Below are 26,815 nucleotides of genomic sequence, written 5' to 3' on the forward strand. Positions count from 1 at the left end.
GACCTCTCTCCAACATCTTATTTTTCCACCTGATACTGAGGTAGCAAAAGGAATTTGCTATCTTGGCTGCCACCCACATCATTAGGAAAAAAAAATGCTATGACAGAAGTACAAAGATATAGGTTACTGACTGTACAGGGTACTGACAACAAATGAAATTTTATTTTAAAAAATACAGAGTGTAGAAATTAAACAGCATTTTAAAGACTTTAAAACCTGTGAAATACTGAAGAATACCATACACGTAACATTTTTCTCCTGTAGTAACTTTTTTTCTGAGGCACCACCATAGGATAACTGAGCTTTAAAAAACAACAGTCATCTCACAATCAAACCACCATCTGAGATCATTAATATCTAGGTGCAGCATTGCCTTGTACCTCATTAGCTGTATGAGCCACCATTCCTTATTTTAACACATTTATTTTTACAGGCTCTCTAAGGTGTCAGTGAAGTGCAGAATTTCACCCATATGATCATGCTTAATGATTATGACCTAAGACAGCAAGCGTCTGGGGCAAATCTTCTCAGATACGTTACTAGCTATACTCATATGTATGGACACACTTTTCAATGTCCAGGGTTATTTGTACTGCACCTTTAGGGCTCCAAGGAATCCTGGAGCTTCTGCCTACCAGCATATTTAATTGTTATACTAACAGCAGTTCTCGATAACTAACTTTTTTTTGTTTAGTTCAGAGTGTTTTTAAGTAAGAAGTTGCCTAAGAATATTTGTTTCTTTTACAGTTTTCATGTTCTAGGTGGTGCTTTCGTCAAGATGTATTTCTTACAGATGCTTCAGAGCAATTGGATGCCTAGTAGTGTTACGGTCTGGCCTTTAAAATCTGTGTGTCTGTTTACTGGTTGTGAAGTGACCGAAGTTTAGCGTTACTAAGATGAGAAATTCTCTAACCTAAGTTAAGAGAGATACTTTTTTTTTCCTACATATGGTGGATGGTCTGTGCTTCTGAACACCCAGTATGAACAACAAATACTACCGCTAAGAGAAAGGGATTTCAGTACATCAACTGAACAGGAGTTTGCATAAATTTCTAGCATCCTTAACTCTTAATCTGAAAAAGTTGTAAAAGAATGTAAAGCATAGTCACTGATCTAGGACTTAGATCAGTGTAGTTTGGGCGGTTACAGTAATTGTCAGATGGAAGTTAACATCCCATCCCATCCCATCCCATCCCATCCCAGAGGAGACCCGTAGTGGAACATGTCATTTCTGACACGCAGAACAGCAGAATTGCTTACAGAGGGTCCATGTCCCACCCCCCTATCTGGAGCCCGTGTGCCTTTTGGTGTCCAAGGAGGCTGGAGCCCACCCCTTCTACAATACTAGCTAGTACAGAGTAACCTTAAAAACTGAGAGCACCCTCCCATGAGTATCCTCAGAGGACATCTCTAGTATAGAACAACATACTCAAAACAGTACGTGGCATCGATGTGAAAATGGTAAACATTCACTTGTCTTTATTTATTTTTTTTTAGTTTGACTGAGTGAAAAGCCAACAAAAGATATTTTCGGTTTCTTATTCCTCCCCATGTTAAGATCTGCCTTCCTTTCGGGCCTTGAAGCAATGTTTGAAAGCATGGCCAAGTTTTCCTGGGGACACCAGCACTGCGAACGCAAGACATTCAATCCTTCTTTCCACCACACATGAATTTATACACAAATTTATTTCTACCATTGCCATGTTCACAGTGGCTCTCCAGTGTGGAGAAGATTAACCAGCCTGAGTGTTGCTGGGTTTGAGCTTTTGCTGGGGCACTTGCCGTGCTTTGGCAGGGATCAGCTTTCTCAGCACACAGAAATGTGTACTGAAACGTGAGGCCACCCACTGAGGCCACCCAGCCTTCTGAAGGCTCCTCGGGGTCTCACTGGCCTTTGCCCACTGCTGGAGGGGGCAGCGCCCCAGCGCCTGAGACTCACAGGCCTCCCCGGGCCTGAGGGACAGGAGAAGCCCTGGCAGACCTCTCTGATTTATTTGGGTTTTCATTTCTACCGCTTGGCCAGTGAAAACACCCTATCTGCCCCCGCGCCCCTCAGGCCCGCGGCCCGCCCTGGAAGCCGCTGCCGTCGCTCTCCTGCCCGGAACCTTTAGAGCCGGAACGCAGGTTCGCGGCGCGGAGGCCGGGCCGGAACACGATTTGGGGAGGACGCAGGGGAATATGGCGGCGGCCGTGGAGGACCCATGTGGACGTGTGGCTGCTGTGGGCGAGCAGGCAGACAGCGGTAACGGGGGCTGCTTCGCCAGTGGGAGAGGGAAGAGATGGGAGTGGGAAGGCGTTTGACTCGCTCTTCTCTCGGACGGGCTTCTAAAGTCTTTCCGGCCCCCGCCGTGGGCCGCCTCCGGCTGCTCCTCTGCCCGTCGGGGCCCGCCGGTGGGCCCAGCCACTCCTCGCCCCCTCCGGCGCCTGGCCCGAGGGTCGGGGCCGGCTGGTGCGAGGCGGCTGGAGCTAGGGCCCCGGCCCAGCCCCCTGCCGAAGGCTCTTCCCGGTGGGATGGAGGCGGCGGGGCTCCGTACGGGTGGCTTTCCCGCGGTGCCCGACGTTGTGCCCGCCGGCCCTGCCCGCCCTGTGCCGTGCTCTCTGCTTAGCTCGGCGAGCGCTGGCCGCAGCCCGTGTGTGCCCCGGGCCCACCGCGGTAGCTCGCTGCCGTGTGCCTCTGGGGCGCCTTTCCTGGGGGGTGGCGGGGCAGAGCGGGCCCGTCCGCGGGGGGCGGCGGCTGCGTGTCTGCCCCTCTGGCCCCGGGGGCGACCCTCGAGCTACGCCAAGTGCGGTAACCCCGGGAGAGCGCGGAGTACAAACACGGTCCTACTCCATCCTTTACACGTGGTTCTCTGCTCGTCCTTGCCTCTTGTGTGTGGTGAGGGTATAGCCAACTAGCTGTGAGCCTTCCCAATCGTATCATGTGATACTGGGTAGTTTTCTTCCCTTGTTCTGGGAGGAGTCAGGGCTGTGGCCGTTTGGAGCTGTAGCTGACAGGGGTTCTGTTTGCTCTGGGGGTCAAAACTGAACCCCAGGGGAGACCTTGGGTGGGAGCTCCTTTCTGAATGATTGCTGTTTTTAACTGCGTGTGTCTAAACCTACATCGTTGAGCAAGTTTAGAAGAATAAAGTATGGAGATGTACATGGATGTTCCCCCACCCCGGGAACTTTTTATATTAAATCTATGCCAGGCATTGATCTTTGCAACTCAAATTAGAGGCCCAGGTCCTACTTCTGAGAGTTGTTCTAGTCTAAATTACTTTGAAATAGCTCTGCTTTAGCTCATGCTATTAACAGATCCTCTGATATGTTAGAAGAAGTAACTCATGGCTGCTTGTTGAAACCTTCTTCATCTCTACTTGTTGAAAGCAAACTGTTGTTGATGGCATTATCCTCCTATTATATTGGCAGAAGATACGATGTTAAGGAGTCTAATACATGCTTTTGCAATTTTCCTCTTTATAAGTCTAATCAGTTTTTATGGCTGACTCTGTAAGTTGGTCCTAAACGGTGTGTGGAATTTGGGTTTGGACTTTTGGTAGCTGTTAGTTTTTGTATGTATAAAAAGCTGCAATTAGGCATTAATTCCCTGTTTAAAAACCAGATAGCAATATTCTGGCGTGGACAGGGATTATTTTACATGAGGAATCAAGATGTGGTGATGTACCTCTTCCTTTACATGCAATATAAAATTTTTTTTCTTTAATTTAGAAATGGGGATATGGAGATGTACTGATATCCTACGAAGGATGCCTTTAAATAGTTTCTGAATGTGTTGAACAATTTTGCCACTTCTAAATTTCCATTTTATAGTAAGGACTGTTGAAAAAAACCAACCCCATAATTTATCCTATGTGGACCATGACACAACACTGTGTTCACCTTAGTGGTAGGAAAAATCATACTGTTAGAGATAATGAACAGGTGTTCAGTAAGTATTTATCTTCTACACTTGTGGTGTAAATATACAACTTTGCTTCTTTTTCTGAGCCTCTGAATATGCCGGGGCATTAGAGGCTTTGTTTTAAAATGGTTAATGCCATTGTTTTGCTGCTATGTTGGGTTTTTTTGCTTGCTTGGAAAGGCACCCGAAGAAGGCAGAGTAATGAGTTATTCTGGTGTCAGAGTGTATGTTTTAAGTAATTAAACCGACAGTTGATAGGGAATATCAGTAATAGCTGTCTGTGTGGTTTTACAGAAAACATCTTTTGAAGCTTTTCTGACTTCATTCTCTTAATGATTTGGTTTATGAAGGTACTTTACAGGATGTAGTAGTGCTTAAGGAGCAAAGCACTTGGCTTGGCAGTACCTAACATTGTGATTTTAAAATATTCTTTTCAAAGTAGTGTGAGAATGGTAGATGGATGAAAGCCAGTCAGCTGGTACCCCAGAGTTGGTGGGGAATTGTCCCCTTGCTGGTGGGACTGTGGATGTGTTGGAAACCAGCCTCCTTCTGTCCTGCACTTGATTTGCAGCCTTGAAAATTGTATATAATTAATTTAAAACTCCTGGGTGGCACAGATATTAATAGAATGATATTAAATAGTGGCAGGACACTTGTATGCTCTGCTCTTGATTACGTGATAAAGTGGTCCACTGAAATAACCAAACGTATTTTAGCACACCCTAAACTTGTAGCCTGTTTTATTCTACTTATTCATCCACACTGTTAAAGACTTTATTCTTGCTCTTTGTCCTGCTGAACAGGTTAAGGAGGGAAGTAGCAGATTCTTCATGTGTCTGATTTGCTGTCTAGTTAGCTGTTTCCTCCCGTCTTGCTGTTGCTTGATTGAAAACTTCAGTATTGTAACTTTAATTCCTTCTTTTTTGTCTTTGAAGGGGGCTTAGGGTAAGGAAACTTGAATTTGGGGGTGTTTTATTTGTGTATTAAGAACTTGAGCAGTTACGCTGTAAAAGCTCAGTGCCTCTGGTTTCTTTTTAAGCTATCTGACAACTGTCTTGATTCTGTATTTCACAAAGTAGTCTCCAGTCTGTGTTCGTTATGCTTAGGTAATCGTATTTTTGCTGGCATTACTTTCCTTGAGCAGATTTTGCTTTCCTGTGAGAAATGGCCCCCTACCTTCAATTTAATCCATGTGGCTGGTTGCATTTAAACACTAGATGTCACTGTTGCGGTTTGCAAGTGTGTACATCCATACATATAGATACATGTGTGTCTATACATTTATAAATGGTAATTTTTTAACTGGAAAATACACTTTTTTCCAAAAAATACTACTCCTAAACATCCAAGTATTCATTAGTCTAATAATAAATATCCAAGGCTGCCTTCTCCTTTACCCAAGCTCTTAAATCTACTTCATCACTGACATGAGCAAGCACTTTCACTGGATACTTTCTAATAAATTCATTATGGTGGTGTATGCCTGCTTGAGGAGTTAAATGTAACAGCAGGCAGTACGTGGCCTTGAACTCAAGATAACACTTACATGTGGAGCAAATTACGCTGGTGATGGATCCTTAGTAGAAACAGAACTGATAATGTTTTTCTTATTCTTTTTTTTTTTTTTTTTTTTTTACCCTTAGATTCTGAGATAAGCTCAGGAATTCCAGAAGACAGCTACTCTTCAGGAGGAGAAGCCCTGGATGGCGATGATGAAGATGAAACGGCAGCCCAGGGCAATGCGGTTGAAGAGGCAGCAAGCTCCGAAGCTGGCCCAAGTGCAGGCTGGGCAGATGCCATGGCAAAAGTGCTCAACAAAGCGATTCCACAAAATAAATCCACCATCTTGGCCAAGAATAAAAGCCTGGAGAAGGAGAGAGAAAAGGAAAAACAAGAAAGGCTGGAGAAGAGGTTGAAGGTGAGAAAAAGATGCAGTATTTCATTGTGCAGTCACAGTAGGTGGGGACACATGCAAGATCCCCTCAGTGGGGATTTGGGAGAGTGCTCTGAGACTTTCAATTTTGGAATCTCTCCTCCACAGTGATCTCAAGTAGCTTCAGGTTTTTTTACTTTCCACACAGTCATGCTGGAGGGCTTTTTCCCTTACTGCTTTTTCTGGGCCATCAGGCAGGCTGCTCTTTGGCAGCAGGACTGTTCCAGCCTGTCAGCTTCAGGTGTTTTTGTTGTTGAGAAGGTTGAAAGCAGCTGCTTTAAGCTTAGTTTTCTAATTGCTGTTGTTAATTTGGAGTATAATTCGCTTTGTCGGCATTGCAAGTTGAAATAGTTCTCCCTCATTGAAAGTGAAAGAGAAGAAAATTGCTTTCATTTAAATTCTGCTGCGACTTCCAGAATCAAAGGTCTCTAGGTTGAGATTGCAGTAGTCATTGATGTGGTCTTGAATTGTTGTTTGCTCCCCTCAATGATTTTCCTGGTGCTTATTTATTAATGTGTCCATGCCCAAAATTGCTTCTGGTTCTGAAACTGTTATTAAGAAAACAGAACAGTGTTGGCAACGAAATAATTTCTTTGTGTGTCTTTGGTGGAACTTTTAATTCCAAGCTGTGATTGATTTACCTTCAGTCTAAAAATGCATTAATATTTCTAATGTCTCATCTTACCAGTTCTGTTTCAATGGGATAACAGTCTGGGACATGCTGTGGTTAGGCCAAAGCTTGCCTTTTAAATACAGAGAGCTTCAGTATGGCATCTGCTCTGTTATGGTTGTCCTAAATGCCTGTTCCTATCCAGTCAATATGTGGGAGTACCGTAAAGCAGAGGTGGGCTGCAGGTCCCCAAACTGACTTGTTTACCCTTTAGAAAAATTTGAGAACAGCCTGCCTTTATTAATGTCTTGCTGGTGGAAGCTAGACTGAGGCAGTTCTTTTGATCAAAGACAAAAGACACAGTCATAAACACAAAATTCTAGTAGTCTGCCTGGAATTATAAAGATTCTGATATTTCATTAAAGACTTCCTGTATAAAACACAGGTACTGCAACATCGTCAGGACTAGAATGCTCTTCAGTTATTAGAAGGTGGAAAAAAAATATTACTACCTTACTCCTGAAGTAGAGGCTGGTGAAATAGTGTTGCCCTATTGCATGGGAAATACAGTGTTCTCCTGTTGTAGCAGAAATAAAGCTGATGGTATTGTGGCCCCTGGTAATGGGAAAGTGAATCGGTTTGGTTTTGAAACAGTACATCAGAAAAGAGACAAAAATCAGTGTTGTACACGGGAGTTGTTCTTCAGTGGGCACTTGATGCTCTTCCTGGTGTTTGAGTTCTGCCCACTGTAGTCTTTGCTGTGTGGCACTGTTGCTCATGAAGCTGTCCTGTGATTAATTCAGCAGGGGAAGTCAAATTCCCAAGGCTCAAAATGTGACTCGCCTGTCTTGATAGACCCAGGATTTCTGTGATCAGCTTGTGAAGTCTTGTAATTGAAAGCTGTCTGAATAATTCCTGCATCCGTAGCAGTCAGTGTGAAAGTATTTGAGTTTCTCTGTGCTCCTTTTGCTTGTCTTGAGCTAGAGGCATCACTCTGGTGCAACTCTTATCTAGTTTTTGTTACAGAAGGCAAATGACTCTTGGAGATTTGATGGTGGGCCCTGGTGTGTCAGTGCAATAGACTTGCTTCAGACCTGTTATCCAGCCCTGTATCGGAGCTCCCCTTTTACCAGCTTTGTTGATTTATTTATATCTTTTTCCTTCTGCTACATACTCTGTCAGAGTATGCTGCATTTTCAAATGCTCCATGTTGTTTCACGTAACAATATTTATAACGCAGCTCGATAAAAAGCGGGAGTGGGAAATGATGTGCCGAGTGAAGCCAGATGTTGTCAAAGACCGAGACACAGAAAGAAATCTTCAGAGAATTGCCACGAGGTAAGAGTTTTTCTGAATGCTTTCCTTAAATATATGTATATCGAAAAGGGGAGGAAAGGGCCTGTGCAGGTAATCTGTTTCCAATCAGAGTGAAATCTTAAGAAGTGACTAGCAGGAGCCGAGTGATTTATATACAGGTCTGCATTGTACAGTATCAGGTTCAACAACAGATTTCAGAAGCTTTATGAAAGAGTAAAAATTTAGAGGGGAATGTAATGTTTGCTTAACAGAAGTGCTTTGTTGGATCCCCTTATTTTGTTAATTTAATACATTAAAAAATGTGGAACAGTTGTTTCTACTACTCTGTATTTTCGTTTCCCACAGAGGATTCACCAGATCCGTGGCTGTTAAGTTCAGTTGCATGTTCTGCATTGCAGTAGTTTGGTGTTGCAGCATTTGTTGAGCACCTTGAAGTGCTGTCTGTATCTGTCTCCTTACTCATTCCTCTGCCTTGTCACCCTACTTCAGCTGCTCTTAAGATCTTTCCTGAGGAAATTAATAGCTGATTGTAGGATGAGTAACGCGCTTCTGGGGATGAAACGTGCTCTTGCACTGATCTAGGTACCATGTCACCATGCTTGTTTCGGGATCTGAATTTGTGCATTTGTTTGTTACTGGTTTCTAGCAAGAAATATGAAGGAAGAGTGAAAACTGAAAGTCTCTGAAGTTGTAGTGAATGTTACTTGTTAACTGAATTGAGGTTCTGAGTAACTGTTTTGGGGAACTAGAAACCATGCAGCATCTGCACTGATTAGTTGCTTAGGTAGGCGGTTCATTTCTCTAAAGGGAACTTGAGAGAAAAACTTTGTTTTGTTTTTTTTCCTTATCCCAGAGGTGTTGTACAATTATTTAATGCTGTCAGGACACACCAAAAGAACATTGATGAGAAGGTGAAGAAAACTGGGAGCTCTGACAGGCAGCGTGCTAAACTGCTGTCGTCTGTTTCAAAGAAAGATTTCATCAGTGTTTTAAGAAACATGGACAGTGCAAAAGGAAGCAAGAATCCTGCTGGAAAGGCCACAAAAAGTAAACAGGTAAGCTTTGTTTTGGGGAGAAGATGCATACAAGATACTCTAATAACAGCTATTGTGAAAAGCAGGCACATTAATCGACAGCAATTATACTGAAAAGGTATCTGGGTTTTTTGAGACTACTTAGGAAGGGAGCAAGTAGCTCTTAGCCTGTTTTCCCTGTCTTTTAAAGTATCAAGGTAAAAAACACTGGAATTTCTTATAAGACATCAAGCTTTGCATACAAATAACTTGGTTTAGCTGTGTGTTTAAAAGAAGAATACAAAAAATTAGATTTTTATCTTGGATGTTCCGCCAACTGTGGAACTAACTGCTAGATTTTAGTGGGTTGTGACGATTGGAATTTGGCCAATTGTAGTTACCAGTTCTTCAAAATTGTTGAACATACGGGGGCTTTTTGTCTTACTTGATGTGTTAGACTGTACTACTTGTACGTACCTACAGTTTTGGGCATTTCGAACTCGCTTCCTCCAATTATTATGGTATCTGGAACTGAAGCGTTTTGCCATAAAAGTGAACACCAAAACAGAAAGAAACTGAGACATACTAAACGTTATATGTAGGCTTTACTTTCCCCGAGCCTGTGTGTATGTTAGGCTGATGTGGCTTTATTGCTGTTGCAATGTTTTGGAAAGAAGTATTTTAATGTACTCCATTTTTTCCAAACATACTCAAGAGAGACACAGTGTAGTTGGACTCATCCAATTCTTGATCGCTTCTTTCATCTTACCAAGTAGCTCAGGGTTGAAGACAAGTTGCTCGGGCGTATTCTTTCTCGTATTTCAGAAGCTGCACGTTTTTGAAGCATATTTCTGTTCAGGTTTGAACTTTGTGCTTGGTAGTGGGTGGAATACTTCTGTTGGCCCAGATTCACAGCAGTTAACTAAGTGCTTTTCTGTGCCAGGAAGAAATACTTTAATCAGTTGGGAGACAACAGTTTGTCATATGTTTTTTGTTTGTGTGCACTTGGGGAGCATGCTGAAACACTGCCTGGCATGAGGAGCTCATACAATTTTCATGCAAGTGTAATATTAAAGTATTTTTTAAATTCTTCAGATAATGAGAACAATTTAGCTTGGTGCTGACACTTTATTTCTCCTTAAATAATTCCAGCTTGCTTGCTTGTTTGGGTGGGAGGGCATGCGTGTGTGTGGTTGTTTTTGGTTTTTTTTTTTTTCCTCCCCCCCCCCCACCCCTCCCTTGGAATAGCAGAACAACATTGGAGTGATAGCAGTGCCAGCTACTATTGTGGTAGGCATTAACACAATAGCTGAGCAAAAATGAGGACCTTTGTGTCAGATTGTAGCAGGGCAAATTTTCCAATTACTAGGTCAAAAAACAAATTGCAGATGTTTCTGTACTGAAAAAAAAAAGTCTTATTTTGCCAGCTTCAGTAACAGCGTATTTCCATTACAGTGCTCTGCTGATGCTTTAGAGGCTGGCTGGTTAGTGTTGGTTTTGAGTCTTGATATAGGTACTGCTTAAGCATTGCTTGTGAACCAAAATTTCAGATTTTGGAGTTTTTCATTAATATAAAGCTATACTTACAGGTTTGTTTTGTTTGGGAAGGGGATTAGGTTTGTGGTAGTGTGTTTTTATTTTTTTTTAATAGCCATGTCTGCCTGAATAACTACTTCTCTCCCTTGTTGTATTTGCTTCAGTGGCTCTCCACTCAGTACAGAACCAAACTCTTCCTTTTCAAACTGTTCTCAATCGCCTTATTTTCTCTTGAGAGCATATCCTACCCGTTTAGCAGGCTCCCATCCTTGTAGTTGTTAATGCTTGAGGTTGAGGCCAAAATCTGCTCTTCGGTCGCCTCCTGAGAATTACACAAACGCTTAGCCACTGAACAGTACTGTTGGCCACCACTGTCATATCTCTGCTTCTTGGTCTTTGAGGATTTTTCAGAGGGCATTAAGCAAGGACAAGGCTTTTGGGTGGTGAATTCCTTGCAGCAGGAGTTTGGTAAGTTGGTTGTGCCATCTAAAAGCTTTTGTTTGTTTGTTTTGTGGGTTGTTTTGTTTTGTAGCAGCCTGCTTTGTTTTTAGCAGTTGAGAGTATGGCATGTATTCAATTTTTAAAAAAGAGGGGGAAATATATTTATTTATATCAACAAAACCAATGGAAGAGATGCCAATCCCAAACTCCAGGCACTCTGCCATCAATTAAAATGCAGTCCAGAACAATAAAAACAGTACCCCACCCACATAAAACAAGCAGTCAGCAGGAAAAATAGCAGAATAAAGTTTTACCAGTGAAAGCAAACCTTTCTTGACTCAAGCCTTCTGCTATGAAAGGAGACTTGACTATACTTGTGAGAATGGGCAAATGCTCTTTCTTGTTTCTGAATGCAAAATTTGCTGCTGTGTTTTTGAAAATTTGGTGGTTTCTTCCAAATGTCACAGGGTGTTGAAGAAAGCCATTATAAAGCTCTGTTGTAGTTGACTATTTAGTCAGATATAAGCATGTGTGAGAAAAAGAAATTAAATGCTCTGTAAAGGCCCGTCTGTAGCAGCCAGGATTTCACGGTAGCACAACGACTTTAAAAAGTTTGTTCTCCACTTCCATCAGTTGCAGACATTGATGGGAAGGAAGGATGGGTAACCCATGCCCTTTGAGAATGTTGTTTATAATCTAGTATACTTTTAGCTGTTAGCCTAAATATTACATGGTGTACACCCACCCAATGTAGCTATGAAAGAAAGACTGTAAGGCTGTGAAAATTTTCCTGTGCCACGTGAAACTGTAGCCCTTCTTGGGGTTTTGTGTGCCCAGATGGGAGTAATTACTGTTCAGAGCTGCAGCCAAAAGGTTTGCCTTTCATATCATTAGCTGTTTATCAAGGTATTTCTTAATCCTTGCTGAGCCAGCTGACTTGTGTAATATTTTTGACTTTTTTTCCAAGGTACTGTACATGATGCTTGCCTCTGGGTAAGATCATCTAATTTCCCTCCCCTCACCACCTTATCTGAAGCCTTGTGATGTGGGAGAAAAATGTAATAATTCTATTTAAAAAAAAAAACCAACCGACTGACTTGTTTGTTGTTTGGGTGGTGGGGTTTTTTTGTTTTGTGACTTTTTTTGGGAAGCATTTGTTGAAAAATGAGAGCTTTCAGTATTTTTCAACACAATCCTTACAGACCAGGTGTTCATTTCAGTATGTGTTGGTTGTATCTTGAAGCTTCCCACCTCTAAGGTACTATAAGTAACATTAAAGTACAGGTTAAAAGAAGATACGTATCAGAGATGCTGTCTTTCCAGTCCTAGAAGCTGAAGTCACTGTCTACAGAGGAAGTACAGAAGTAGGTAGTAGCAGTCAAGGATTCCTTCAAGGAATCCTGTGTTTTCTGTAGGCCCTTAAGAAATTTCTGGGTGCTTTTAGGATTATGGATTAGGGAAGTACCTTTGGTTCCACGGCTGAGTGAAGTTTTTCACCTTTGAGTTGCACAGACATGTTGGCTGATGTAGTGAATTACATAAGGTCTTGAAATCTTAGTTGTAAGAAGACAAAGAAATTCAGAGCTAATATTCCCAGAGCAGCCTCAAGTCTTCTCCCTTGCTGCATGTCAGTTACAACAGGGTCGTTTGGTACCAGAAAATGACCAGACTGCTTGTCATTTGGGCTACTCCATGTAAAGCATTACTGGCTGGTAAAATTTCCTCGTGACATAAATAACTGGCATGAAAGGTACAGATGTTCTTTGTGACAGGCATAACCTGCACTCATCAACCTTTAATTTTTAATTAGGCCTTTCTAGCATGGTTTTCTGAATCACCTGGGTTTGCTTCAACTTGTAAGTTTTTTTTACACCAGATCTGTTGCAGAGCATTTCAATGGTAGAAGTGAGAGCAGGATTTCCTGGTCTACTTCAGTAACCATGATCCAAATTCTGCAAGGTAATTTTTCTGTAATTTGTGCTGACTACATGACTTGAAGGTACAGTTTGTTTCCTGTGTTGTGATGACATCTGGAAAAAATTGGTGTATTGGTCTCAAAATAGTACCTATTCTAAAATGATTTATTGATGGAAGAAAGATGAGTGGAGAAGAATACAAGTGCTATTTGATATCAGCTATAGCTCATATGGGACTTGAAATAAAATGCTTTTCCAGAAAAGTTCCTTCTGCCTGAAGTGTATTTTGTAAATATTCCTAGTGTGTTTGGTAAGTAATTTGATTAGAGCCAGGTTTGCTATAGACTTTTCTTTTGTTCATAAGACTTTTAATATGCATAAATATTTTAATGTTAAGCAGTAGTTTGAAGATTTTTTTCAAGGGCAGGAGTGCTACACTTTGACTGCTGTTCTTGCTGGGACACAAGAAGTGATGTTGGGGCTTTCATTTTCAGTAAGGTGGGGAAATAAATGTGCTTTCCAGGTTAAAAAGTAGATCTGTTTAAAACCTGTGAGAGTGACAGTTTCCTTTTTCTTGCAGCTGTGTAAGTACTGGCCATTGGTTTCTTCTGCTTTTTTTTCTGCAGTTTCCAGTGTAGAAGTGGGGAGGGGAAAATAAAAAAAAGACTTATTTTCATCTGTATACCTGTTTGTATAAACAGTCCAAACAATTGCTTCATCTAGCTGCAGGAAATAGTTTGTTTCTGAAGTATGGATGAAGGCACAGATGACTTCTAGAAATTTGGTAAGGTGTATAAACACCCCTTTTAATCTTACAAGGAAACTTTTTTCCGTAGGTGATAATGACATTGCAGAGTACCAGAAGTTTTACTACAGCTGTTGTGTGCTGGTTTTACAGAACTAATTGAAGGAGTAACTAGGCGTGCATGTATTCCAGTGGATTTGAGGGGGCAGCCAAGTATTAATTTAGTTCAGCTGCAGCCAGAGTAGATGTGTTCTCCCAACTTTAATAAATGTCTTCCCATCACATGCACAGCAACTTTTAATTTGGATTCCTTTATAAATTGTGCATTTGTATTTGTTTTTCCCAAATGTGTGTACATTCTCTTGAAGGTCACCTCATATATGTTTGGAGCTGATGCTTTTAATGTAGCTTTTTGGGTTTGTACCAAAAGGTTGCTGACTACCTAATTGTATGCTGTATTCTGATTTTTGTCCTTAGGGATAAATGCAGTGCAGCCTGCCACCAGTTTACCCCGAATATCATATGTTCTTTAAGGTAAAGAGTTATTGTGCAGTATTAGAGGTTGATTGATGGCAACATTTTTACTTTAGATCTGTTTACAGGAAGATGTTTTGGATTACCCTGTTTGGGACATCGGCAGGGTTAGGTTTTTAAGGTGTACAAGGTCAGTTCCCTCTCTTTTGCCATAGCTGGTAACACACATCTGTCTTAGTGTGGCAGCGTAGGTCTTTATGAATATTTAAGTATTTGATTGATAGATGTCAAGAACTTGACACTGTGAGCTCAACTCCAAGTAAGAGGGTTAAGGGCTGTGTGATGCCTGTATTTCACTAGGTTCACCCTTTTTCCTGTGGTTTTACTCTCAGATTTCTTTCTGCTGTGTTTTTTGAGATACTTGATCAGAAGTGAAGATGGGAAAAAGATTGTGATTTTGCACTCTGTTTCCATCAACCTCTTCTTTTTTTTTTTTTTTTTTTTTTTTAACCTGTTCATGTTTTATGCTCCTGACAGGCTCTTTCCCCCGGCACATGAGGGCCAGGCACACAGCGTGGCATCCTGGTGCCTACTGCGAGAGCAGCCCTGGCAGCTGCTTGCGTGCAGAGAGCACTTCCCTGTTTGTCAGAACAACTCACCCTGCGATCAGTAAAGACAAACATTTTAAGAGAATTTGGATACGAAATAGATACGTTTGTATCTACTGAGGTGGTGACCTCAGGTTTGGAGAGGGCAGTCCCCCAAATATTTCTAACTCCACCAGATCTGGGAAAGTGGTCATAGAGAGCAAAAGACGTGTTCCCAGCTCCAAAATAGATCATGCACTGATTTTAAAATTTTGCATCATTCATTCTTTCTGAATTTAAATGGTTTTAGGAAATGTATCTTTCTTTCTTCCTTAGAGCTGTAGACAAAATATTTTAAGTTCACCTTTCTGTGAAAAGAGATGAAGTGATTTTAGTTGAAACACTGCAAAAGCTTTCAGCATGAAGCAGTTGAAGTCTGGCAAATTCTGTAAGTGAATATAAACAGGGACTTGTGATCGAAATGTCAGGCAAATATGAGACAGCTTCATCTGTCATACGGGAGACTAACTTGCCTTGCTATTTGATTAGTAGTGTACAGGATACTATGATGGTGTTCTGTTTTGCAAGCCTCTTTTCAGTAAAATTACGTCCCAAACAACCACATTTAAAAAAAAACAAACTTGTGGTATACATCTTCTTTTGATCTTCTTGTAAGTATACAAAGCACAAAAAGTCAAATCCTATTAGAATTTATCTGGTAAATTGAGTTGGAAGCCTTATAAAAGCAACTTTCCACTTTTGGCTTTGTTCATAATTCTTATAGGCAGGGCGATGTACTTGGAGAAAAATACATCTGAACGTTTCATAAAGTTGTATCAAAAAAAATGTTCTCTGGAAGTAAGAGAGATTAGGTGGAGCTTGTCTATCTGAACCAGTTTGTTTCCCCCATCTAAGCATTTTGTATTGGAGATTATCTTAAAAAGTGATTCACTTACTTTGAAGTTTTATTAAGGTATAAAATGTTCTGATTTCCAGTGTGGAATTAGCAGATGTATATTATAAATGACCTCTGTGGGCACCTACTCATCTGTTTTATCTTGGTAGACTTCAGGAGCAATGGGTCAAACTCCTTCCAGTTTCCAATGTTTAGAGTGTTGCTGAATTGAGGGTTGTGGGTTTTTTGGGTTTTTTTTTGTGGTTTGTTTTTTTTAATGGGAAAATCTGGGCAGTTTTTAATGAGTGTTTCTGAAATTTACTGAAGGCTTAGGAAATATACTTTTTTTAACTACTGTTATTACAGGTGATACTAAAGATGTTGTCTTGGAAAGATCTGACCTCTTTTTGGTCTGTTGCTGAACCCTGGACGGCGTTCTATATGTGGTTTGTGTCATTTCTTCTCCACCTGCAGGCGCTGGGAAAACCCATACAAAAACATAGGAGATGGTAGGATCAGAAATGTAGAGAAAGGGTAGCAGGATGGGTAAGATAAAGGATTGGGATCACGGGCAGTTTACGTATTTCCTCTTCAGGTTTAAACTGCGTTTAGAAAGCAGCCTGGGAGTGTTGAGGGGTATGGTATGTTCCTTAATGAGTTTGCCACTCACCCACGACTGTGTGAGGGAAATTACAGGAATATGAAATCAGAGGCTTGGATTTGAAGACATTTAGGATATGTTGCAAAAGCCATTTAAGTAAAAGCAGGGGCAGCGAGGGTAGAGAGGTTTAGCCAGACAAGCTGCTTAGTAGTCATAAAGCTTCAGTATTTCATATTTGGTAATAATACACAAAAGCTAGTTCTTTGTGGTTTGGGTTTTTTTTTTTCTCCCCATCCTGCCTATAGTTTTTTGGATCCCTATACTTGTTTTGGGACTCAAATGCAAGTGGAAATCCTGAGTCAGGAAGAGGAGGGTTTTTTATTAGCCCCACTTCTTCCTCCTCAGCTACTCTGTGAGATGATTTCTTAAGTGCTGGAAGTGAAGGACTTGGTCATTACTCTAGCCTTGGTTGTTTGAGTCAACCTTTTGGGACTCACTCAGCTATGCCTCTTGCTGAATCATAATGAAAAACAGTAGATGATTTCAGCATCGCTTGTAGGAAATAATCTGAGTCACATTCAGATTATTCAATAATCTGCGAGCTGCTAATTTATTCTAAAAAAGAATCAAAAAAGTACTTCAAGCAGCTAGGGGCCTGCATGTTTCTTTACTGTACCAGCAGGCAAGCTTTTATAAAAACCTGCAGAAAACTTGAGGTACCCAACTGAAACAGTGCGCAAGTGTCTTGCATAAATGGGTGACACCTGAGAAAAATCTGTTGTGACTCACAAATATTTGTCTGAAGTAGACTGTGTCAGTACTTGATTTCTGAGGGATAGCACATTGAAGGCCTTAGTCTTGGCCAGATGCTTTTCACTAGGCACTCTTGCTGTGTCTGTGTATTTTCCAGGTACAGTTCGATGGTTTGGAAACTCTGTAACTTGCATCAAGGATGTTGTGGATCTGTGTGATGTTTAGGCTGATCTTTAAACTCTATCATGTCTTCATTACTGCAGGAAATACACATTAAGAAATGTAGGACCAGCTGATGGAGAGAAGTCTTTTTCATAACTTGTGAGATGTGGCGTGGCATTTCATTCAGGGTTGAAATGCCTCTAAATATCTAGAAAAGTTCGTTCTTCCTTTATTTTGAGTCCCATCCAAACAGAACACTTTGCAGTTAATTTTCTTATTTGGAATAATGATGGAATCTGGCCATGTAAGTTTGCTCTTGGTAACTGACCAATATGTTTGTTTGGTACAAAGTGAACAGTATTTTGCCGACTGGTTACCGGAGGCTCACGTTTAGCTAGCATGAAAAGCTGGTCTTTCTGATGGCCAGCATTGTCTTTTCAAAGTCAGAATTGTTGTTCAGTTACTTTGAATACTGTAACTTGCTGTGCAAATTTGTATCTGAGGAGCAATGGAAGTATAATGTGTTGCTTTAAATACAGAAGTCTCGATCATAGGTTGCTTTCAACCACAGTACTGCTTGGGTCTTTATGTCAAGAATTAATTGATCTTGGTGCTGTGCAGTCATTGCTCTAAGGATCCTCTCATTGAAGTAATTAAATTACAGAGCTGTGTGGAGACTTACAGCTGAAGAAGTAGGAGTAATAGGTGAACACTGATGTAGTTGTGGCTGGTATGGTAGGCAGTAATTCCACTGTCAGTAGTACAACCGCTGATAAACAGGCATGGCAGGTGAGGGTGGTGAAGCAGGTTTGTTTTTACAGGAAGAAAAAACAAACATGACTGAAAATGAGCAGTGATGGCGTACTGAAAGAGTATACTGCCTGAAACTTTCTGTCCTGATGTGGTGTTGCATGATAACCTAACGCAGGGAACATGTTATTGCTCTCTTTCTAGGTGTCTTGTCCATAATAATTCGCAGCCTAGTTTGAGCTAATTTTTGTTCAGTGCCTACTTAACAATACTTACTGGTGGAACTTTTTTCTTTTTTATGTCATTGGAGTGTTTTGGCCTGACAGTGATGTAATTACTTGACATTCACAACATTGTCACTTTGCCTTGTATTTTACAGAACGTGAGTTGCAAAATTACAGAATATATTCCACAAGGGGAATTGTTAGTATGTGTTAAGGTAACAGTTCATACCTGCGTTGTAACTTAACTGTAAGTCTGTTTCTTTAGGTGAGGCTTATTTTCAGGTGGGGTTTTATTTGATGAGTTTTTATTTTCTGTGAGTAGATCCCGGGTGTAGCATGCCCATGCTGTTTATCATCTCATTAAAACCTGTAAAGGGAATATGGATGCCGATATGGCCAGACATAGTCTTGCAGCAGCGTGTGGTAAAATTCCTTGTGCGGCAGAAGAATTTCCAAGACTGCTGCTATCAGAGCTGGAGCACAGAATGGGCTGAGGAGTTCCAGAGCATCCTGTATACAGGAAGCCCCTGTGTTATGGTTGAATTCTTAAAATATTTTTGCTTTTCTGACAGAAATACTGATTTATGAGCTTCCTGATGGCTGAGGAAATCTGTTCCCTCATAAGCTCTTTCTGTGATTCTTCTTTGCAACTGAGCGTTTAGTAATGACGGTAATCAATTTTCTTTGCTTAAGTCCAGATGAATGCTTGTTTTTAGAAATTCTGTAATTCAGTTCTGACCCCTCTAAGGCTGAGGCACGTTTAAGTTTCTGTGTGCCAACCCAAAGCATTCCTTCCCATTCACACATCTCCAGTTCTAGTAAACCCTAGAGAAGGATGTGAGGATGGGGAGATTCCTCACGCAGGCCATTAAGCTCTGGGTGGTCTTCTGGCTGTGTTTAAAAGGAAAATCAGTATTTGTGCTTGTAGTAATAATTGCAGCGTGTTACTTGGAGAGAAATTTGGACAGGAACAGCAAGTTTCAAAACACACTGTGAAATTTTCATTTTTAGATTTATTTACTAAAAATGCCAGTGCAGATTCTGATGTGCACAAGAGACCTTGTGGTATGAGTAAATCTCCTGTGCCACTGCTGATATCTGCAGTGTAGTGTTACTTTGAATATACCAGGGCAGTTCAGTGCAGTGGCTCTAATTTCTCATTCAGAGAGAGCATGCAAATGGGTATTGAATAACTCTCACCCTAAGGAATAAATGATCGTGGAGAATTGTATTGCAGCAGAATAGACTTCTCTTGTGCAGCTTCCATGTTCTTCAAGCTCAAAAATGCTTCCCAAAGTGAGTCGCTGTGAGACTTCAGCTCAGAAGTTCAAAATAGTAGTGGTGCAGGATATATTCTCAATTACCAGATCTGTGGGTTTTTGTCTCTGTGGGTTCAGGCATACATAGGAACCTTTCTTATAATCAAGATCTCACTAATTCAAATTAAATAGAGCTGGAAGAGCACTGATAATTAAACCTAAGTATCATTTTTCTGTTAAAAATCATTACATTTTGTTTTCTGCTTATATTGCTCCTTTAGATACTTCAGCTGCAGTTTTCTTTATTTGTTCCCTGCCTAGAGGAAACTTGCTTTCTTAGCCTGTGAACTTGGATATTCCTGAAAATAAATTTAGGAGAAATGATTATGCTGGTGTTCTTCATTTTCCATTTCCTCCCCTCCCTTCTACAAAGTGTGTTTTTGTTTTTGTTTTAATTGCGATTTAACATACCACAGTGTATGCTGATGCTGTTTTTTTCGACCTAGGTTTAAACCAACTTGCTTGAGGATGAGAAACGGCAGCAGTCATTCTGAGCAAGATGCAGGCTGGCAGGGAAGGTAGTTGTCAGATGTATGTGAAAATACATTTTGGCAGTTACGCTTTTAAACTTCTTCGTGACAAAAGCCTCCCTGTATTTCAAGGTCTTTAGATGTTTGTATTGAGCAAAACAAAGGAACCTGGGGAGACAGTTCAAATTAATTAGACATGTTAGAATTGTTTTCTCAGGGCTTAAAGTCGTTGCTTGAGAGATATTTACGTTAGAAATTCCTTCCCTGACAGGTACAAATAAACGTTTATTTTATGTGATGGTAGAGAGAGATGACCCTGCAAGCTCTGGCATTTCATCTTGTACATGGAGTAAAGGCGTGGGAGTCCAGTGTGCTGACTGCAGTTCCTAAGTCTTAAAAATGTTCGTTTGTTAATACCTACGTCGCTGTAGCAATTCCCCTACAGCCTGCACCCAGAAGACAGTAACTGCAGGGTATGTTTGCTGTTTTGCAGATGCAGAAACTGGGGTATGTTCAAGTGATGGGAGCTGGTGCAAAGCAGAGCGAGAAATGCTGTCTTTGATCTGCGTGTTCTCATTTCAAGACTTAACTTTTAATGCCATTACTTACCAGTAAGCATGATGGGGCTTTGGTCTGCTTCTTCAGTGTAGGGTTCTGAAAAGCGCCGGGAAACTTTCCTGCTCTGGTTTTAGGATATTGCTGTGCCAGTAAAGCAACAGATGAAAATGACAACGTCCTGTGACTTAGGCAGACTGAATTTAATTCCCTTAAGCTTTCAAAGGAAGCAGGCTTTGAGCTAAGGCACTTGTTTGCAGACTGAAGCAGCTGTGTGCTGACAAGTATCCTGCTGCTGCTTCCAGCAACTTAAGAAGGAGTGGAGAGCATCGATCTCCAACCTGAGTGGCAATGCAGTCTGCCACAACTCCAGTGGTGAGTTTGGCAGGTCTCTGTTGATGATACTGTAATGTCTTTTACCAAGAGTGGATTATATAGCTCCAGATTTTTTCAGTGGTAAAGAAATCAACCAAAGCAGGGAGACTTCTAACTTGATTATATAGCTGCTGCTGATGCCACGGGGCTTTCTTAGACCAATTCCTCCAAAAGCATCCAGGAGGCAATTCCAGCCCGGATCCTGCAAGGAGTGGCTGTTTGGTCTAGGTGACGGACCTAAGCTTTGTGGGTGGGTGGGTGGTTTTATTAGGACTTGGCTAAGAATTTCAGTTCATTTTGTCCTGGTGCAGATTGTAGAAGATATGTCTTCAAACCAGAATTAGTTGGGGAAGTGTGGCCCCACTACAGTCTTACTTGTGTCACAGCATTAACTGTGACACACCAAGCAGGCGAGATGGTGTTTATTTATGTGATCTCTTTTCAACTGGGGTATCGGTCTGTCCCAGCAATAAGTGTCTGCACTAGAATAACTACACTGTACGTTTTGGTCTCTTTTATTTTGGCTCTTAATAACAAGCGTATCACAGTGTACCAGTGACTCCTGAGATATTTTACCAACTCCTGCCTTTTGAAATAGGTTGTCACACCTTCAGGCAAAGAACAAACCCGTTCAAATGTATGTACAAAAAAGAAGGGGGGGGGGGGGGTCGGGAAAGCAGCACCAGAATTTTTCACTCCATGCCTTGCCGAAGGATCCGTTTTATGTAGCATTACACACTAATGTTTATATAGCCTGCTTTGTTTTCGTTTGGGGATGTTCAAAGGGGACTTCTGTGTTGTAGTGAAATGTGGGAGATGTGGATGAACAGCTGACTGAGAGTTCAAAAGCGGTTGTGTAGCATAAAAGCTGGTTTATTTTCCACATGCCAAGAATTGGTCGTGTTTTATTTAGATGAAACCACATTATGGCATTGAAAAATCAAGTGTATTAACGTTCTTACATGAAGCAAGTTGGGAAGCAATGTTGCAGTTGAACTAATTGTTAATTATATAAATAGTCTTGCTGTGTATTTTCTTAAGACTCCAGGAATGTTTTGTGATAAAATAGATCTGGGGAGGTTTTATTTTGAGGGGAAAAGAGAGCAGTAAATGAGTTAGGAATGAAGATACTAAATGTGGGGTTTTCTTCACTTGGGAGCATGCTTAAAATTGATTAAATATTGTCTTTCAAGCATTTAATCTTAATCTTTGAGGCATGGACATGCTACCACTGTCTTTCTCCTTAGGGCTTGTTGTAGAATTCTATTCAAACCTTTGTGGTGCCTTGCGTAGTGGGTAATGCTATGGAGGATCAGCATCCCTCTTTTGTTGAGGCCCTGCTTTTGTCCTGTTGTTCACTTGATGTGGCCAGAAAGAAGGGCTCATGGCTGCTGAATAGTAGCTTGTGATGAGTTTGAGCACTGGGCTTTTCAATCCCTGAGCCTTTCACTGTCTTTGCTGATGGTGATCTACTACTTCTGTGCTGTTTAATAAACAAAACAACAACAACAAAATCCCTGTTCTGGGCATCTGGGGGAAAAAAAGAGGAATCTCTGCTGGTTTTGTTGTTATTGGAAAAAAAACCAAACCAAACAAGAAAATTGGATTGTGTTGTAAGGAAGATGGGATTTTTCCATCTGTATTTCAAGTTTAACCCTGTGGCGTGTTCAGTGATTTATAAAAGGTTTGCATTAAAAAAGGAAAATCTTGATGACTTTTGTAATCCTTTCAACCTTTCTCTACTCTGCAAAGGTAAACATATAAAACAACTGAAATACAGTTAAAAAGGGAGGAGGGGGAGGTGATGGGGAAAGCACTACCCTCTCCTTGCATCCAAGAACCGAGTACCTGTGTTTGCACTAATACAAATTATCCCCATGTGAACATCTTAAGGTCTGCCCGGGGACATACCTTATCTGTAACTCTTTAATTCCAGGTAATTGATTGCCCTGTCTGAGATTATTTCAGGCTTTACGGAGTATAGCATGTGAAGTGAATTGCTGCAAGAATGGGAAGTGGTTAGGAGGCACTATCCTGGGGCAAGGGGGATTGTTGAGATGGGAGAGTTACTCTTAAAGTAGGCATCAATGAGAGCAGCTGTGAAGAGGACAAACCACAAACAAAAAACCCAAAGAAAAACTTTTTTTTTTTGAGCTGGACCCTGGGAGATTCATTTTGGGAAGGAAAGTGTTAAGACTGCCCTTTTTTGTGATAGTAGTCTTTCAGAAAGAGCTGCAGGAGAAGTCACATTTAGCATTTCTGCTGTGTGTTTACCTATTAAGAATAGATAGTTTGGCAGACTTTTTTTGCACTCAAGTGATTTCTGCTGGTGTGATATGATATGTTAGGTTTACAGTGATGGACCTGCATTCTCTATTCCTCCTGGTATTAATTATATTATTATATATTGCGTATGCTGCTCTGAACGATTGCAGAGACGTTAGCTTAAATACGCTATGGTTCTGTGTATTATGTATTACTACATGCGTGGCGAAGAAGGGACTTGAACAGATGTCTACAGTGATCATGTATTTACTACAGGTTTTGCATCGAGTAGGCAGCTGTACAGTGTCAGGAAGTGGTAGTTACTTCAACCAGGGTGAGTCAGCTGGAAAAGCTCACCCAAGATAAGATGCCTGTAGTATCTTCATTTCAGAGACCCTGCAAAAGTAAATTACTTGTTTGGGTACCCCTGATTCCACTTTGGTAGGACAATGTTTTGCTTGCCTGCTGGACACTGAGCCACATTGTTCCTCAGGAATATTTTGCTCCTAAGGCTTAACCCACCAAAATCCTTCAGTGCATCGAATGCTTTTTGGTATTTTCCTTCAGTGAGAGTTTCAAGCTGTTATTTGCGAGTGGTGCCACAGGGTGGCGCTGTTGCACCGCCCAAGTACGATGTCCCGTAGAACTGCAACCCAGGCTGCTTCCATCCTGCCCTGAGACTGCTCCTCTCGCTGGCCTTTATGATTTACCAGTCTGTGCAGCCCGGCCTCACTTTATCTGCCTTCGAGAGGTAGGAAACTTGGAGTAAGGTGTTGTTGGCTTGCTGAGTGCAGATCAACTTTGTTTCTTTTAGAGGCAGCTTTGAACCATATGACAAGCCCAGGTAGTGAGGTAATAATCCACATAAAGGGGATTTGGTTCACGTATCACAGAATATGTTCAATATTAAATTTGGTGGGTTTTAAGCCTTTATTAAATCCATATTTGTGTGTTAGAAATGTGCCAAGAAGTGTTCTAATGAAGCAGCACCTGGGGGTTAATAAATGATATCATGAATCCATTCTGATTGCCAAGAAAGATTTTAATAAAGGAAGCCATGCCCAGGGTTGACTGTTTGATCCATGAGGAATAATTGTTTTGTTTCCATATTTCTTTTATTGGTTGGTTAAAACAAGTTTGCTTTTTAGCATCAAGTCATTTATGACTGTCCTGCATATTTCTGTGCACCATTTGCATAAAGAGCTAGGTCTTGGTAGGTCTGCCAGGGCAAATTGTAAGAGTATGAGAGGTTTCCTTCCGATTGCATGAAAAGCTTCCATCTCTTACTGCCTTTCACATTCATCTTATCTTCCCGTTTCCTCTTCTCCTCCCCTCAAACACTCAGGGTGAAGTGAAGTCTGAAGAGGGGCCGGAATGGAACATACTGCGTGATGACTTCATGATGGGAGCATCTATGAAAGACTGGGACAAGGAAAGCGATGGAGAGGGCAATACTGAACAAGGAGGTGGTCTGAAACAAGATGATGACAGTGACTGAATGAAACTGAAAACCATTCAAGATAATACTTTATTTTCTTAACTTTGTTTGGATAAAAAGTCAGCATTCTGTGAATGTACAACACTTGGAGGATCTCTCTCTTTTTTTAAAGGAAAAAGAAAAGACTTGCACCACTTCGGAGTGTTTTCTCCTCCATGTCAAACTTATTTAATATAGCTTCATTTGCTATACTGAAATCCTGAAATATTTTCCAAAACATGTATAATTTTCAACATATTTCCAAAACATTTTGTACAGTCAAAATAGTGGCACCTGCCCAATGAAAGAAAGGTTTTGCCAAGGTCATTAAAAGTTTATACATTAGTCATGGCAATTGATGTATTAATGTGCCTGCATTTCCAAATCAGTGTTGCGCTTTGAAAAGTTGTTAGCAATTCGCAATAGAAATGGCTTACAATAAACACAGAAATGCCGTCACCTTGTAAAGTTATCGGACTCCTATAGAGTCTTTACTACTTTGGCCAGAAAAGGTTTTGTAGATAATAAAGAAAAGTAACCATTAATGTAATAGTTCTGGTCTTGGAGCATTAGTTTGATTGGAGACAACTCTAGAAACATAATCGTAAAAAGAGTTGACCCTACTGATTAGCTTTTGCATTTTTATTTTTATATATATGTGTTTTTTCCATTGCAAGTCTGAAGTTGTATAAGCTAAGAGACTGGTAAGAGAGGAAAGGACAGTCGTTGGCTTTTGTTTTTGTTGGAGGAACGAGGGCTTTTCTAGCAATACCACATAAAATTGTGTTCAATGTTGCTTCATTTGCAGTTCTGGTGTTCTGGCCTTTTTCAGTAAGGAGCTGGACCTCTACACATCCTGTGGGTTTAGTCGGCTATAATGCTAATTCTTCAGGTCTTTGAAAGGTCAAACAAAAGCCCTTCCTCTTAGGTGCATACTGTAACAGTCACAAATTTTGGAAGACATCTGTCAGTGTAACACTGCTGGCTTTGTTTAAGCTACAGCAGTTTCTCCTCATTAGTTGTTTGGTTGCAAAGGTGCAGAAGCTGCCATACTTAGTAAGAATATATTCTACATAAGCACATGCATATGGAAGGAAGTGCATTGTGATTAAGGTGTTCTAAATGAGGGGCTGGGGTTGAATTCTGCTGGCTGATGCTGTGTCGTTTGTTTAACTTTCCTATCACATTTCCCTATTTGCTATGTGAAGAAAATGCCTTGGGGCCTATTAATGGATACTTAAAATACATAGTACTGTTCTGTCTGTTTCTACAGATGTCTCGCGTACAAACCTTTCTTTGTACCTGCTTATGTGCCAGATACGATGAGGAGCGACTTTCAAATTTTCAGTCTTCAGCATTGAAATCTGTGGTAGGACAGTGGATTTAGATTTTCCTAACAAAGGCGGAGGGGAAGGGGTTTGAACTGTGTGTGTACTGCAGGATAAAAAATATACGTACAAAATGGCAGGGAGACCCATCCTAACAACTGGCAATGGTTGTGTTATCCCTAGCCTATTCATCTGGTATATATTGTAGCGTAATTCTTTGAGGAGAACTCAAAGCTAACAGCAGAAATGTTTAGATTTTCAAGCTGTTTTGAGTGTTAAACATACTAGATATCTGAGGAGACATTAGTTTGTGGCCTGATATTTATTATCACAAATGAAGGCACACACCCAAAATATCAAGTGGCAAAACCACAGAAGTTTGACATATGGTTATCCTGGCTTCTGAGGGCTAGACATCTGTGGAGCTGTTCAGTGAGAGCTGGCATCTCATTAGTGCAACACAAAAATATACTACAATGAATTTTGAGTCTGCAAAGCAGCATAATACATAACCTGGCATTGCTTTCTTTCTACAGAGTTCAGTTACTTTGTGTGAAAAAATAATATCTGCACCCTTAAATCTACAGTCACTCTCTGGTTTGCTATCACCATCCCTGTCCGAGATCAAAGTTTTTGAAAATAATCTAGTTTTTTCATAGGAACTACAACATCCCAAGATTTTTGAAATTTTTGATATACTTCAGAATAATTCTAGAATACTTGGGTGTTTGTGATTTTATTTGTGCATTTTTGATGTAGTGTTTTGATTAAAACACTGAAGTATTACCTGTGTATTTAAGAAAAACATGGAATATATCAATATTGCTAAAAATATCTCGAGCTTTTATTTCATCTAAAGTGCATAGTGGAACTTTTTGCCTGTAAGTGGAGCACATTTCTTGCCTTTTAAGACAAGTAATACTCAGATTTGTACGTATATTGAATAGGTTTTTAATTTTGATACTGTGTCTTGCCTTTGCCATGCCATTTGGTTGTGCCATATGCAGAGAAACTCCTAGAATAATTTAAATTGGTTAACTACCTCTGAAAAAGAAACAAGGTCAGGACAGTTATGGCAGGTGGGAGCGGTATATTTTAACTCTAGCCACTGGGCAGCTGATTGATTTCACAAGTTTTGTTGACTAGCAATTCAAAAGAAGAGCAAAAC

General features: G+C 40.8%; 1 protein-coding gene across 1 annotated transcript; it reads left to right on the top strand.

Moving 5' to 3' along the window:
• Positions 1 to 2,114: 2,114 nt before the first annotated feature.
• Positions 2,115 to 25,586, top strand: RRP15 (ribosomal RNA processing 15 homolog). The gene is made up of 5 exons (XM_080408560.1): positions 2,115 to 2,242; positions 5,545 to 5,819; positions 7,685 to 7,782; positions 8,615 to 8,816; positions 24,188 to 25,586. The coding sequence occupies exons 1-5, from the start codon at positions 2,179 to 2,181 to the stop codon at positions 24,338 to 24,340; spliced, it is 792 nt and encodes a 263-aa protein (XP_080264686.1). The 5' UTR covers positions 2,115 to 2,178; the 3' UTR covers positions 24,341 to 25,586.
• Positions 25,587 to 26,815: the final 1,229 nt, after the last annotated feature.

Source organism: Falco punctatus, assembly GCF_963210335.1.
Source record: "Falco punctatus genome assembly, chromosome: 12".
Taxonomy (NCBI): domain Eukaryota; kingdom Metazoa; phylum Chordata; class Aves; order Falconiformes; family Falconidae; genus Falco; species Falco punctatus.

Bases quoted from the DNA above. Each gene is read 5' to 3' on its own strand.
- RRP15 (XM_080408560.1), top strand. From the start codon at position 2,179: ATGGCGGCGGCCGTGGAGGACCCATGTGGACGTGTGGCTGCTGTGGGC. The intron at 2,243-5,544 runs GTAACGGGGGCT...TTTTACCCTTAG, and splicing joins GGGCGAGCAGGCAGACAGCG to ATTCTGAGATAAGCTCAGGA. The intron at 7,783-8,614 runs GTAAGAGTTTTT...TCCTTATCCCAG, and splicing joins CTTCAGAGAATTGCCACGAG to AGGTGTTGTACAATTATTTA.